The sequence below is a fragment of the Barbatula barbatula genome (genome assembly GCF_947034865.1).
Source record: "Barbatula barbatula genome assembly, chromosome: 5".
Classification (NCBI taxonomy): Eukaryota; Metazoa; Chordata; class Actinopteri; order Cypriniformes; family Nemacheilidae; genus Barbatula; species Barbatula barbatula.
This window is the reverse complement of record NC_136769.1, coordinates 9,968,023-9,984,732: the sequence shown is the minus strand read 5'-3', so window position 1 is coordinate 9,984,732 and position 16,710 is coordinate 9,968,023. Positions and strand designations below refer to the sequence as shown.

The 16,710-nt window shown below is 38.6% G+C and overlaps 1 protein-coding gene across 4 annotated transcripts in view; it reads right to left on the bottom strand.

Moving 5' to 3' along the window:
• znf385c (zinc finger protein 385C) overlaps nt 1-16,710 on the bottom strand; it is a 60,436-nt gene that overhangs the window by 29,215 nt on the left and 14,511 nt on the right. For 2 of the 4 annotated variants that reach the window (XM_079455819.1, XM_079455820.1), the window contains exon 2: nt 14,071-14,334. In XM_079455819.1, coding sequence (XP_079311945.1) covers nt 14,071-14,334 — 264 coding nt within the window. Of the gene's footprint in view, nt 1-4,495; nt 4,751-14,070; nt 14,335-16,710 lie in introns of those variants that run through there. The other 2 variants (XM_079455822.1, XM_079455821.1) reach the window with 2 other exon arrangements.

Here is a 16,710-nt window from a genome sequence, read left to right as displayed (position 1 = left end):
GCATGGACAGCCCATGCTTTTTGGACAATTAAAAAGGCTCTCTATTTGTGAGACATTTAGTGTGTTTAAGTTCCCTGACATCAGGTTTTCATGTTTTTTGGTGGGCAGAGTTTTGAAAAGAGGGCCTGTATTAAATTAATAAAAGGTTACCGTGAAACGGAAGTTGCGATTTACTTATTTTCCATATTGTGACGTGTATCCTAGAGGAATGGCTTCTGAAATTACAAAAAAGAGTTTATTTTGCCCTTCCCTTTTCGATCGGTTTGTTGTAAGTTGGGCCTGCAGGAGAGGCCGAAAAATGCCTATCCATTGGACAGTCAGTAAAGTCCTACCTCCTTTTTGTATCTGACGTCATGTGATGAAGAGTTGTTGATGAGAGGGGGAGAGGAGCTTAACGTTTCTGATTAAAGATTACAAGTGCTAATGAATTAAAAAGAATTATGGTACGCACTAATAAATCATTTATAATCATCACTGCAACACTGTGTAAAAAACATAGAATATTCCTGTTTATTGCATGGCGACTTTAAATCTTTTTTCAATTACCCTAATTATTCTATATACTTATGTGTATATTCATATGGCCTTTTCATCTTAAACATTTTTCCTAAATGTTTTGACCTTTTCAGCTTTTATAACAGTGAAGAGATGTCAAGAAACCATATAGGGCCAGAGAGGGAAAAGACCACAGGATAAAACTCGATCTCAGGTCACCCAAAGCGCTACTGTGCAATATGTCAACACGCACCCCACTTGACTTTGCCAACTTGAACGTCTTACTGTCAACTTTAATTTATCCACTCCATTCAAAAATGGAAATCCTTCTAGCAAGGAAAAGTGAAATCTTCACTGTACTAGAACCCAATCACTCTACTTCAGCAGGTGTGTGTAGTCTAGACACAAACGTTGGACAACCACACAAAGACATACAAGGCAGACACTATTGTTGTGGTAAAGGTACAGGAAAAACTTAATCTTAAACTTAAACACATGGGCGTACACACACACATTCTCTTAAGATGAAAAAACCCAACCCACTGCGGATGAAAGACATTCCTTATCAACTCCCTCATAAAGGAACAGGAATAGAAGGTATTTACCCAGTACAAGAGACTAAAGAAAAAGAAAAGCAAGTTGTGTGGGTAGAAAGATTACGGGTGGGTTGCAGAAGCACCGAGCTTCTTCAAAGAGAGAGATGGGGAGACAGAGGGAGAAAGAAATAGAGAGAGGAGAAAATTCACCATCCTCAGTTTTCTGTCCCTTTCAGGTGAATTCAAACCCAACCAAAACTCTCTGCTTCATCCAGTGTACCCCACCCCAGGGGTCATTGAGTCAAGCGCAAGGAGAGTTGGTGCTTAACAACATAAAAGCTCAGCGTACTGACAAAGACCATCTTCACTGTACACAAAGTCACTCACAGCAGTTTTCATAAACATTTTAACACACATAGTTGGTCATTTTTTGTCTCTGTAACCCCTGCAGAGAGCATATGCATTACCCTCTTGTCAATGTCACACAGACACGCACATACAAACGAACGCATCAGATACTGACAGGCCAATCAAGCTCATGCCATCATTTCATTTTAATGATTTACCCTGTCACTCATTTGCCGTTCTACAGGGAGCCGACACACAAACACACTCTCATTTACACACACACACACACACACTGCGTCACTAAATACATGAGAGCTCAAAATGAATATAACCTCCATTAATGAGAAGGAGGCTCTAAACCCAAAATGTTTCAAATGGAGAAGGCTTTCAGATGGTTTGTTGTGGGCGCCAGTATAATATGATGCATCATTGCACCGCATCATGTGTTGATAGATGTGGCGGTGAATATATGTCATGAAGGCCATGCTGCAGGAGACAGAGAATACGTTTTCAACAGAGCAAGGCTGAAAAATGAAAGAGTGACTGTTCGAATTTCTAAGGCACTGATGTTGATGAGAAATGAAACAGCGTAACGTCTGCGGCAAAACATCCGTTATGGAACCTCTGCAGGTTTTTATGGCATGGTGCAGGAATTTGGTGCAGAGGATTCACACATCTCTATCACAGAAAAAGCTCCAATGTTTAGTCATTATTATCATTCCATTAACTTAAAAAGGACACATTTTAGATGAGAAAATATCAAGAACATCGAGTCATCAAGAACATTCATGAAAATGGAATTACAAACATTTCCATTGCAGCAAGATTTCTAGTAAGAAAGCCTGTTTGTGAATAAAATGTGTCTTACTTTCAGCAGTGATTTAGTGGAGTCTTCCTAGAGAGTGCCGTAGTAATACGCAACTGGCAATGAGCATTTCTTTAAAAGGATGGCATTACCGCATTCCCCGCACTAACAAATACACAGGCTGGGGCGCTGCCACGACAACTGGAACCATTACAGTGAGAAGGGGGTTGAGAAAAGAGTGCCAAAAAAGTCATTGAGCGCGGTCTGACATCGGTCCAGAGAAGACACATGCAAATTCAAACCCCTTTATAATTACAGATGAGAATGTACAAGACCAAACTGTGTTTTTAATTAGCAGCTGGAAGCAATGGACATTTAAAACACACACACAAATGTTGCATCCTACACCAAAAAGAGAAGAAATTAAGTACTGACCAGTCACATTAACACTGCTAAATGAAAGTCAAAGTCAATACAAGTTAAAGGGCAATTTAAATAATCAGGTTAAAACTTCAAGGCTCAAGGGCATGACCTCTGACCCAGCCTCTCCTGTCCCCTAAGCAAGTTACTCAACATGAGTGTTGAAAGATGCACAATTAACATGCAGACAAATTCAATTGAGGATAATTGTGTGATGCTTTTAGACAATCTGTGAGTGAACGGTGGAGACATTTCATGCTGCAAAAAGCGTTTTGACCTTTATTCCCTGTCCTCTTTGTCTTTCTGGGAATCGCACGATTTAACATGGATTCTGTGTAACTGTGTATTTGTGTAACGGAGTATTCTTTGGCCTCGTCTGTGTTGCTAAGCCGACAGAGCATTGGTATTCGGCTAATAATCCGAGAAATGAAAAACGAGGAGAGAAAAAAGATGACACATTTCTTGCTTCCGATGAAATGGCTTTTGTATGTTTAATGTATATGCTTAAATCGGGCAAAACATTCTAAGCCTCTAAAATGTTTGAATAATTTTCGAACAAAAGACAATAAATGTAATATAAAGACAAATTTTGATTTAAAAAATAAAAATGTATAAGTCACACAATAAATGTCTAATTTCGCTAATACACTACAATTAACAACAAAACATTACATTTTTAGTTATTAAAAAGCGCAAACAAAAACGACTCAAAGCAAAAAGAACACCCTAAAATGGAAAATGCAGCGAGATGAAATAGCATCCAAAAGCAAACATTTCGATCCTCATGAAATTCAGGAGCTAAGAAAAATAGAAAACTCCAACGATTTCATTAAATGAGCTGCGTTATTGATAAAGCATTTTCAGAGCGAGCAGAGTCAATCCTTTATCATTTTTAATTTTCCGCTCCGCTGTCTGTGAAGAACACCAGGTGCGTTGAAAGAGAACATGCCCTCAAAAAGGAAGAATTTTTAAAGAATAAATTATTTAAAATATTATTGTTGTTTTTACAAATTTTGCAATAACCATTTAAAAATAAGATAAAGTGTGCTATTTATTTGTGCAAATTTAAAAACGAAGGCGGTGTATAGTGACCTCGTTTACACCCTTCTTTTATAGCCAAAAATATATCCTCGCACAATAAAATGTGCATAATAAAATACCACGTATTTTACAAGTCCTAAAATGATGTGTCTATCTGCCAAAGAGTACCAATGAGATAGGAAAAACATATTTCTGTATTTTTTACATGTCATTCCAATGCGCTCGTCCGTCTCAAAAGAGATCAGCAAAAAAAACACTCTGTACTCTGCATTTGATCTATTTTGATCCTCACGTATTGTCTCTGTGCATCGGTCTATGACACTACAGGGGTCAACGGTGTTAAAATGTGTTTTGATGACTTCGGCATCTGCTACTGATGAAACTCACGGAACGTTGCCCCCTCCCCAAAAAAACACGCAGAACTTGAAAGTGATTTCAGAAAGGGGCTTTTGCAGGTGTTGACTGGACCAAACGTCATTCTCGTTAACTGGCAGACACGCTCAAGGCCCTTTAATGGCACACAGTCGCACGCGCATCTGGCAGCGTCTCCCGCCACCAAATCTGAAATACACCTCTGGAACGACGCGCGCTCATCTACTTCTGAATATCTCTATATTTTAGGCAGTTATTATGTATGGCAAGTTTTGTTCATCGTCACAGTGTTTTTAAATAAGCAACACAAATGCTCCCGGACTTAAATCTTTGCGCGTGCCGGTGCGCAGACCTGGAGGACTTTGGGCACGAGAGTCCTCAGTCTTGTGAGCAAATCCATTTAACGCATTTAAAAATATACCACACGCACGGTGCCACAATACAAACAAATAAAATATCTCCATCCAGTATGACTTACCGATCAGCATGCTGTGAAATGGTATCCTCGGTTCCAAAGAAAAAAACAACCAGCAAAAAAAAAACACCGCAGGTTAACCAAAAGGTTTAATGAATACCCTCCGACACTTGGATACGTATTTTTACCCTCAGAATGGTCACTCTTCGATGTGTCTCACTCTTTTTTGTCCAAGAGTTAAGTGATGTGTCAGGTGTCTGCGGCGCGAAGGAACGCAACATACGCTCGCCACTCACGCGCTCAGTGCTCCGCTGATCTGCGCGCCCCCGTCAGGGAAAGGAAAGAAGGCGGGCGAGTGCGACCGTCAGTCTTTTACCTCCGTCTACCCCCCCCCCCAGCACCTCCTCATCCCTCTCGCTCTTTTCGCAGCCTGTCGCTTAACCTGAACGAACGGCACAGATGGGAAAATTAGCTGGTACTATTTTCTCCTTTCATGGTCCTTGATTTCGACTAAATAATTATGTGTGCGTGCGTGTGTGTGCGCGTATGAGGGGCTTCATCGCCGACAATGCTGGATAATTTTGCAGACAACGAGGCCTTTACTGAAACGGCTAAGGGAAACCGTAATAGATAAATAGAACGGAATGTTATTTTATATTTCAGGATGCTCGGAATTTCTCGTTTAAAGGGGTCGCGGGTCAGCATTACTGAATATCACACAAGATAAACAGAACAGAATGGTTTTTAAAATGTCGGGATGCTCGAAATTTGTGGTTTTATAAGGGTCGTGGGGTCAGCATTACTGAATATCACCCAACTGCTTGACCAGGAGTGAAGAGAACATAACAATTACGCAGTGTGGTCTTTGAAAGAGAGCTAGTGTTGAACGGATACATTTAGATAACAAAATCGTTTTTAAGATATCTACTAGGTGGCACTTATTACAGCATAGCATCTCTGTCAATGTTCTGGGCCATTAGGACCCCCGTCTGAGCACCCCCTACTGGTACCATAAACACCTCTCCCATGAGTTTTCTCTGGAGCTTTCTCAGCATCAGTGGGGGGTTGCAGTGGTCACTTGCTGTACAGCAGAGTGCCCTGTGCTGCATATGCAGACAATTATAAAGGAAAAAAAATTTAACACCTTTGAAATGTGCCATTTGTTTCAGCATAATGTTACTAACATTTGTTACATCATTCACAGACAAGGATAATTTAAGCGTGATCATTCCTCTCATAACATATGTTATGTAATATTGTTAATTATGGCACAAACAGGGATAAAGTCAATGCCAGTTCTGTGTGCATATGTGTTAGAGTTTTCTCAGCCTAAAGCCCTAAACACTGAGACATCAGCACAGACAGCTGTGGCCTCTTCCTGCCAAAACACTTCTGCCATTCATACCCACAAAGCACACAGGTAATCAGTGTTTGTACATGTAGGCAAGTGTAAAATACAGTCAAAGCAAGTAAATAATTAAAACACTGATAACAGTATCAGTTTAATAGTTCATCCAAAATATGACACAGATTTCACATCATGGCATTTGGTATGGATATAAATTATTTTTAGATTAAAGGGATGGTTCACCCAAAAATGAAAATTCTGTCATATATTTACTCGCTCACCAGTTGTTCCAAATCTGTATCCATTTCTTTGTTCTGATGAACATGGAGAAAGATATTTGGAATAATGCTTATAACAGAGCATCGACTACCATAGTAGGAAAAAATACGAGTCAAAAGTGCCCAAGAACTGTTTGCTGTCTTTCATTCTTCAAAATGTCTTATTTTGTGTTCAACAGAAAAATAATGATAAAGTAAACTTTCCTACTATGGGAGTCAATGAGGGAGCAAGCTCCGTTTGGTTTTAATAATTTTTCCAAATATCTTTCTCTGTGTTCATCAGAACAAAGAAATAAATGCATTGCAGATTTGGACAACTCTACCATTTTTGGGTGAACAATCCCTTTAATATGTGAATTTGAATACCTGTTAGACATACATTATTTAGAATTATACTGTGTAATAGAATTTCTGCATCACAAAAAAGAACAAGTTTGCATTTAGGCATTAGAGCAAATAATAAAAAAAATGCATTAGCATCTTTGGACCTATAGCTACAAAAACACAACAAAAAAGTAAAGTATAGAGAATATCGAGTACTTTTCAAAAGCCTTTAAAGTCAAAACTGCTCCAGAATCATTTGAATAATTCAGCAATTATCTGTGACCCTTCAGTATCCCAGAGTGCAACGGGGCGTATTACAGGAGATGATGGGCAGGTGAGGGAGGAAGTGATTTACTCCTCCAGTAACGTTAAGAGTCTATTACAGCTTTAGCATCATGACCTCCGTGAAAATCCTTTCAGCCGAAAACATAGCTAATGTAAATAAGGCAGCCTGTCAGTCAACTCTGTCATTCAGCACAATCGAACCCATGCTTGTTATATGAGCTATTTTGAATGTATTTAAATAGTATTTACCGCTGTGAGCGAGCCTTTGTTATGTTGCTTCCCTTCCTAATGTACCTATTAATCCAGATGGCTCATATGAGCACATGGGAGCGTCGCAGTGCCTGGTCATCCTAGTTTTTTCCATCTGCCTACAAATACCACCACAAATATGCAAGGGTTCGAGCTATTCTTAAAAAACTGCTGTTTTTTTTAAATTCTTACTAAGTATTTTTGGATTTAATAAACTTCAATTACGTACTTAAGAAAAAGGTCCAACTTAATTCAAGTTTATTTTTCACACCCCATGGACTGATTGTTTTGCTTGTTTTTTCAATAAAATTACAGTACTTAATTCTTAAATTATTTGTCATAAAACAAGACTTAACATCTCGTCACTTCTTGACAAATAATGTATAATGATTTAAGAAGTTTTAGATATTTTTACTAAAAACAGGACAAAAATGCTTAGTAAGAATGTCATTTTTGACGTGCAGAAAGAAAGGCAGCTGGAATTTTATCTTGAAATGAGAAAGCCAAATAACAGAAGCTGTGTGCTTATTGCATTTCCGTTTAGTGGATAAAGTACAACAAATTATTATATTCAAATTAGCAGCAGATTTGAATGACTAGACAACTAATATAAAACATGTTTAAGTCATGTGCACAGTGAATCTGCAAAGACAGAAGTGACAGATTTAGGAATGCAGAAAATGTGGAGACAAACGTCATAAGAAAGAAAAAGAATAATGGAAAGAAAATGCGACAGAAAAGGATTTTCAAACACCAAACCTGGAAAATCAAACTACAAAACTTACTAGCAACCTAAAGCAACATCAGCCCACACTACTGGCAGTCTCGCTGCCAGACATTATGGAATAAGGACAGGGGACTGGAGGATTACAAAAGAGAGAGTGAGGATTACAAAAGAGAGAGTGAATAAATATGTGTTCATGGAGACAGAATGGAAAGAATGGAGTTTGAGTCTTACATACCTTGGAAGGAGAAAACGAGACTGGAAAATTTGTAGAAATAAAAAAGTCCATAAAGCAAAGGAAAAAGTTTGATATAAGTTTTGCTTAACTTCTAAAAGAGACAGACTTTGTGTGTGTGTGTGTGTGTGCGTGCGTGCTTGAATGAGAGAGATTTGTCACAGTCATGCGCAACATTACCCCACTTTGATTAGACTCTAAGATACACACATACACAAGCACACACAGATAGGCTTGTCTGCCAACATAGTGTCATACGGTGCTCAAGGTTGCTTCGTGCACATCATTTCCTGTGCCGGGCTGTCACTGCCAATCAGAGCACTGAAGGGATCTGATACTGACAGGACCTGACAGAGGAAACACACACACACCCTTCTGACACAAACACACGCACATCAACAACAAAACACCTCACAAACACGCTTGGACACAAACAAACACACACCAGCAAAAACATGCTCAAAATGACAGAAATGACCTCTCAACACACACACAAACATTCAAAAGAGAACATTCTTTTTACTAATACAACACAAACATCAAAACACTGTGAAATTTATGTGAAATAAAAGTAAATTGTTTTTATTTTGCCACAGACAGAGTAGATGCATTTGTGTGTGTTGGAATGGGAAATAAATACACAGCCTGATTTGTAGTCTGTTAACAAAATAATAATATTATAATAGATCTAAAATATATATTATTGATTGTACATTATATATAGAGATTATAATATTATTTGAAAAAGCAATATAAGATAACACATGATGAGTATTGTGTGCTGTTGCGTAGATGGTTTTTTTAGCATTCAAATGTACATCCCATAATACGAGTGTCACAATTAATCTGAAATGATTTGCTGAGAGGTTAAAAACTGAATATCTCACTGCAGCATATTAGCAAACACATATACTCCAGTGACCTGCACTCAATATCACACACACACACACACACACACTGGACTCCTCTTTGTTCTGGGGCAGCATATGTTTGGTCTGATAAAGGGATTAGAACATCCATTCCCCTGACCAGCCAATAGGGTTTAACCACACTGAGAATACGTTTGTGTGTGTGTGAGGCCATCAGAGGAAAGCACCAGTGTGCGGTACACAAAATTGTTTTCCTTCTGTTTTGTGTGTGTCCAGATCGTGCCGTTTTTCGCCTGAATGAGAGAAATGATGAAATCCTAATTACACGCTACAGACATCACCCCAAGGAAGGCCTCCGTCACACAAACGCTGCTTAAAAAACAGCCGACCATCAAAACACGCACTTGCAACCTTTAGCTTTCTCAACATGACTCAACTATAATTCTCTCTCTTGTCTTCTCTCTTCATCAGCATGAAAAGAGTTGTTGCAAAGTTACAACAGGACACTGTGTAATTGGGAAAATAAATTAATGTCAAGACACACACACACACACACACACACACGAACTCTTGCACTGATGCGTAAAAGAGTGGAGTGAGGGGGTTGTTTGTGATTTGTTCCGTGTCAGTTCAGGGCATTATGGGAAGAGTTGCTGACAAGACACATTATGCCCCTGTGATTTAAAACACTGATGATGACGATGATTTTGACGATAACGGCCATATTGTCAATGATGTCAGAGCCTGCGAAACGATGCAATACCCCTGTGTTTAAAGAGGCCAATATGCTTTTGGATCCGATTTTTGGTAATAAATACTCATCCTCGCTCTCTTTCTATTTCACTGTCGGCTCCTGTCGTTCTGCCATATTTTATCATTAACGGCAGCTACCGGAGCAGCCAACCGGAAAATTTCCATCATGAAACACTAACTCATCTGCATATTACAGCCCCATTCCCTCACCGCCCGTGCATAAATTAATTCATGAATAGCAATGAAAGTCCTGGCGTCGTTTGCTTCCTGAACTGAAGGTAAGGTCCCGTTTGTGAAGTGTTACGCTGCGATATGACCTCATGCTTGAATGTACAGTGTGTGCCTTAGAGGTTAACATGTCAGACTTACATATCGGATGGCACAAGGATGATGTTAGTCATTTTTGTTAGTTTGTTAACATAAATTTATTTTATGTGCAGAGAACATTATTCACGTTGATTTTCCTAAAGAGGTAGTTCGCCCGGATATTCTGTCTTCATTTACTCACCCTGAAGTCGTTCCAAACCAGAACAGAACAAAAAAGATGTATAGGGTATTTTTTTACTGCGGTAGTCAATGGTGCCCCAGAACTGTTTGCTTAACCTACATTCTTCCAAATATCTTTCTTTGTGTTCTCGAAGAACAAAGAAATTTATACAGGTTTGTAACAACTTGACGGCGAGTAAATGGTGACAGAATTTTCATTTTTGGGTGAACTGTGCCTTAAAGCGTTTCAACAGTGTGGCTCTTTAACAAAGCTCTGCCATTTTTGATGATACCAGCAGTATACAGTTTTAACAACAGTTCAATTTTAAAAGACTGAGGTAAATTGATAAGCAACTATGGCAAAAAATAGATTTCAGAGAACTAACAAAAGAACACGTGAAGAGTAAAGCAATCAATAATCAAACAAAAAAAGGTGACCTGGTAAGTTGGTAGGAAAGAGAAGAAAAAGAGAGAGAGAGAGTATGTTGGAATGGCAGAAAAAAAACGCAGCTGTGGAGACACTTAAGCAGAAAATTTTAGCCTTTAATACACCACACACACATGCACACACACTATAATCCAATACCTCACGCTACATTAGAGGAGACCAGAGAGAAAGAGCATGAAAGACAGAGAAAGACAAACACAGGAGGGCAACAAACATGCAAAAAAATAATGCTCAGCACAAGAGATGAAGCATTGTACCAAAAAGACCAGTAAGTGTTGACACATCATAAGTGCAATTGTGTGACAACAGACGACATGGACCATAATGATTGGCTGAGATCACATGATAACATAAAAAATATAAAATCATTAAAAAAACAGCTATAACCTATTTACTTGTTGTTGTATAATATTTTAGGCGCACCAAAGTAAAAGAAAAAAACATCAAGAACAACATTTATGTATTAAAGGAAAATTGCTAAAATGAAAAGAACGCTTGCACCGCAGATTTACTATGTAGCACAATTTAACGTGTGTGTTTCTATCTGTCTGTTTTCAGGGCAGCCTTAGGGAAGAAGGCTAATCTCAGAAGGCATATTACCTAGAATACCCATGATGCACCTGTCTGGGGATGGAAGGGGGGGGGGGGGTGTTGAGATAAGGGGAATGACAGATAAGAATGAGGTAAGATGAAGAAAAAGAGAGAAAGATTGAAAAAGAAAAGAGGAAATACGTTTCTGAAGAGAGATGAGGTGAGATGGTCTGTTGGCTAAAGTGGACTGTTTAATGACTGCAGACACAGGCAGATGCTCGGAGGGCCACACAAACATGTACAAAGTGCATTTTATTTTATTAGAATTTTTTTATGCACACAGTCCCGAAACAAACCCAGTGAAATTATCCAGATGGAACAAAAATGAAAGATTGACATGATATTCCTGCATGAGTGCATGCATCGTACCCTCCTCACGGGTAGGGTAAGTGTGTGTGTGCGTGTGTGTGTGTGTGTGTGTGTGTAGCCATGCCGATTTTCCTAGTTTGAGGACAGGGGCCTAGAGGAGTCAACAGAAGGTGAGCAGTGATAAGACTGTCTGTGTGTGTGTGTGTATGTGTGTGTGTGTGTGCGTGTGTGTGTGTGTGTGCGTGTGTGTGTGTGTGTGCGTGTGTGTGTGTGTGTGTGTGTGTGTGTGTTTTGCGGTAAATTAAGTTCCAGGCTTTTGCCCTTCCATCCTGACATGAAATATACACCTAACACAGGTGTACACACACATTAATAATTATATTTCTTCTAAAATAGATTTTTCAGACCATAGGTGCTTTACTATGTAATATCCTAATTCTACAATGCATTGTCTGTAAAGCAGCTCTGCATAATATTGTACTAACAACAGCCAAAAGACATCAAGCAAATACTGACAGTTTCCAAATGGCTTTCTTAAAAATACCTACAGCCCCACCTCCTGTATTTTATTGGTGTGACAAACAGGAAGTCTTGCCCCAAGGTCATGCCATTGGTTGAGCCAGAAGACCACTCAAGCAAACAAAGCAATGTTTAAAGCGCTTCAGAGCCACAGTGCTTTGAAGGGTCTTTGAAGAAGTCGTTTTTTATACAAATCCGAGGTAAAATTGTATCTATTTATATGGTTGTGTGTACTGTAAATAATGTGTAATAAAAATGAAAAGTTCATAGCATGCTTTATTTTAGGAATAACCTCATACATCATTCTGTAAACTAAAAGTGCCAGATTTAGCTGAAATTTCAATTTTTTTTACATTTAGCAGACGCCTTTATCCAAAGTGACTAACAAGCATTAGGAATAAATTCTCTAATGCAAAATGTGGGGGCTTTTGGTAATGTTCATGGTGCTCTGTGATTGAATACCACTGCTCTGTTTTATAGTATTGTGGACAGAGAGAAAACGACAAATTAATATCAAGCGAAACTAAAAAGACAAAGCCTAAGTGTGAGGATGCATATGTGTGTGTTTTTTGTTACGTTACTAATGCTTCAGGCATTTTCATCCGCTCATGGGAAAGGTTGTCCAGTCTAATTTGACTTCTATTATGCTGTCAAACACCAGTGGAATGGCTAATCAATGAGCTTTTATATCTTTATGTTTGAATGCAAACACAGATAGCCCCTCGCACACAAACGACTTGCATAAAAGGCATCTGCATAGAGCTATGCCATTTAGACACATGCATTAAGCCTGACACTTACACACACAGAGCCCAAAATCTAGCTGGCTTTGAGACTGTAAGTACCCCCGTTGCTGAAGGGGGCGTCACCATGTCGGGCATTTCCATGGTGAACATGTTCGGTTGCTATGTAATTATGGTCTATTTGTATGAGAGCCTGCACCTGAAGTGGATCTGACTGCTGCTCATATGATTGGACATGCATGCGTGTGTTTTTATGTCTAAGAGTCAACAGCATGGAAGTTAGCTTTAATTTTGCATTTGCATTAGAAGAGAAAATGTGTGTGGGGGAATGGATTTGTGTGTATAGTTTGTGACTAAGCATGCATGTGAAAATAAATATACTATGGTAATATTTAAATATTGCCCACATAAATAACCATTTATTTGTTCAGCCACCCCTAGTCACATGATTCAACCTGACTCTGCCCATGTCTGAATTTCTATTGTGTTTTGCCAGTTAACATAACACAATTCCTTCCAACAGACCCCCGCAGCTAGCTGACGTCTTGAAATTCTCCTGTAATTATCCCAAGCCCGCCTAGACGCAGAGTCCTGTCTTTACCTCCATAACTACAACAATCAGCATCACACGGGCCTCTTAAATGCTCCTTCCTGACCTATCAGCTGGGCTTAAAAGCTGCATCTCCATGGTAACATAAAAGCGAGTAGAGTCAAAAAACATATTAACTGCAGATGGACACAATGAGGTCCAAGGGTATGAATTACACGACAATGTCTATCAGACCCCTGCTGACAGCATGAAGGTGGTCGACTGTGCCTTTGAAGGTCCTTTTAATACGTAGAGCGATTACGTGTGTTATATACATGCAAGCTCATTCGGCAACACTGCCGTGTCAAGGTTTTCTGTGTTTTTTGTTGTGTGACAAGACACAGACTTGACATTTTTGGATGATCATTTCTACAAATGTAACACTAATAATAGAAAATAGTAGTGTTGTACATTTCTAAACAAGGTGGATGATGTGATTTAGCCATGTAGGACATGAACATGCATGAATATCCTTTATGTGCTTTGAGGCAACATTCATATAAACAATCAATCAAAAACAATCCTTAACCTTAAATCAAAAGGAAATGATTGGGCAAAAAATCCTTAAATTTGATAGGCTCATATGAATGTTGTCCTACTACTGTAAATCACGTAAGGAAAATGCACAAGAACATACGGATCCCAGAAGAACATGCTCTTGGATTTACATATTATAGCTGGTCTATGCACGTCAGTCCATCAACCAATCAGTATCTTTAAATTGCTGCAACCCCCGCCCCTAGAATCAAATGGCACTGATTATAAGTTGATAAGGCCAGGTTGGCCCAGATCAGGTTGATGCTATTGGCCATGAAAAGATGCTGATTCAAGAACAGAGCCTTTGGGCAAAATTTTTAAGCAACACCAGAGAGCGACACATAATCATACCTGTGTTACTGTTGTTTATGTGTTTGAGCCGCTTCTGGTGTGTTTTGCCATTGTAGTGTATCTGTGCTTGTGCTGCGGAGTTCAGTTGAATGTTGCACACTTCACAGAGCGTGTACGACCTGTGTTTGCGTTCCCGCTTTGGACGATGGTTGGCAGGTGGGGCATCCTGTCTCGTAACATCCACCCCATTAGAAGACACGTCCCTATGTCCGGTCTGTTCAGTCAGTGTTTCTTCTTCAGTGGGGCTAAATGGACGTTTCATTCCTTTAAAGACAGAAAAAGAGAAAATTACTGTTAAAAACTAATCTTGAGAGCCCTGTAAGGATGAAAGTGTGTCAAATGCATAGATGCAAATGTAAATAGAGAAGTATTTATTTTAAATATTTCAGGCAAGTAGACAAGTATAAAGGTTAAAATATATCTTAAATTATACACTTTTAACATTTTTCTAAATTAAAATAAAAGAATTGATCAATTTGGATAAAATCAATTACCATTTGTCTAACAATTGTTCTTTAACTCTTATGCATGCATATTGTGTATCATGGCAGTATGCAATTTGTTCTTACATTTTGATTTGAAGAATAGAAACTGAAAATAATATAAATAGAAGATACAACTACAAAATCTGAAAGATTTCTGGCCTTATAAATATGAATATAGTTCAAAACTAAACAAAACACTTTTACATTCTCAAGCATCTCTTCGGACTGCCACTAGGAGGCGACATTCAACAACAATGTCCTCACACAACAGAACTCCTGCATGTGAATGCAGATCAAAAAATCTTATCTTCTCTGTGAAAAAAAATAAGTTTTCCTTAAAAAATGAAAATCAATGTATTTTATAAATAGGTTTGATCGCAACAAGCGTGCCATACCTAAAAATACTCCATCTGGACTTTGTCCATCAAACACAAACATACACTAGAGCTTTCATAAACACATAAATATGAATGAACAGAGTCACACAGGCTCTATTGATCCTTCAAAACGTTCTTTAAAACACCCCCCCCAACCAGAACACAAATACACATCTGTCTCTACTGCATGAACTCACCTCACCTAACTCACCACACCCACAAACTATGATTGGTTAAAAGTAAAATAAAAAAAAGTTAAACAAAAATGTTAAACATCACTCCCTAGTGAAAACTGCTTTTTCTGCTAAATGGGATCTATAAATAGGTTGTTACAGTAATAGTGAGTTTCATAACTGTTAGTTGAGCTCTTTACTGTCCTACTGACATCATGGAACAAGGAACTCCTGTTGGTCTAAGTTCAGTGGCTGAAAAGAGCTCTGAAGTAACGCTGTCCTCTCGACACACAGCTGAAGGTGTGGCTGGGGAGACGCTCTGCTCGTGTCCTGTTACACACATACACGCTTCTGTCTTCATCCCAGCCTCCCCAGGAGACCATATCCATCAGTGCACTGATATCCTGCTGAAAGACTCTGCTGTAAAGACACGCGTGTGTATTTCTGTCACATACACACTGACAAAGTCACAAACAGCGGGAAAGATGAGAGGGGACACAACTGAGAGCATGGTGAAGAAACAAATGAGAAGTGCAAGAAACTGATATAGGTGGAGGAAGTCTGGAAGTTGTTTAGACCACCGAAAATATTCTGTCCAGCTAAAACTTAAAGTGATCTCATCACCAGAGCCGAGTGACCTCTTGGGCCCGATGGCGCTGCTATTTGAAATGCTATTTGTTTTTCACATCGGCAAATTCGCATTGAAATTTAAAGTGATTTAGATTTAAGAATATAAAACCTTTTCTTGATGTGGCAACAGAGGAGATAAACAGGACAATAATGAAAAAATAAAATAAAAAGGAAGGTGAAAGAGGAAAATTATTAAGAGTTTTTGGAGGATAAGTAGTTCCTATAAAGTAAAATGTTTGTTATATAGCATTTACATTTACTATAGTTATACTATAGAGCTTGTTAATCGACGGCAAGCCGCGTTGAATGTTGCGCCATCTTGGGAGGATGGCTGCTGGTGCGTTCAATGCAGCGTTTTGTTTTTCTTGTTTGATTAGGAAATAAAACTATGGTGGGACGGTTTTGCTGTGTTCAAAACTGCAATAGCATTGCGCAGAGTCGTTCAGGAAAACCCTATGGTTCTTTCACTTTCGCTTTCTCCATACATCAAACAAAACAAATAACGGTACATATCAAAACAATAATAGTAGTGGAGTATTATCATCCCAAGATGGCGGGGTTACCAGTAGAAGAACCGTTACTTGGCTAAACTTAATGCGACAAAGTTACACGATCCATTCAACAAAGTGTACAATAAAATAGTAATATTAATATAAATTGAATAAAATATAATAGTTATATTACTAGCCATTAGTCAGTCTGATAAACAAATACAAACCGGAAGTTAACTTCGGGACAGATGCATGTGTCTGATGAAACCGTCTATATAGTAATATATATTTACTATATACAGTATAGATGCTCTAGTAATGTAGGCTATAGCTTTAAATTACAATGTTAATAAATATATAATATAAAAAAAGAAAAACTAAATGACCTCAAACAATGATTTGGAACACAAATGTCATATTTCCTGGTTGTTTCCCCACCTTTTCCACATCATTTCCTGTTCTCTTTCTACACAAATACTGTACA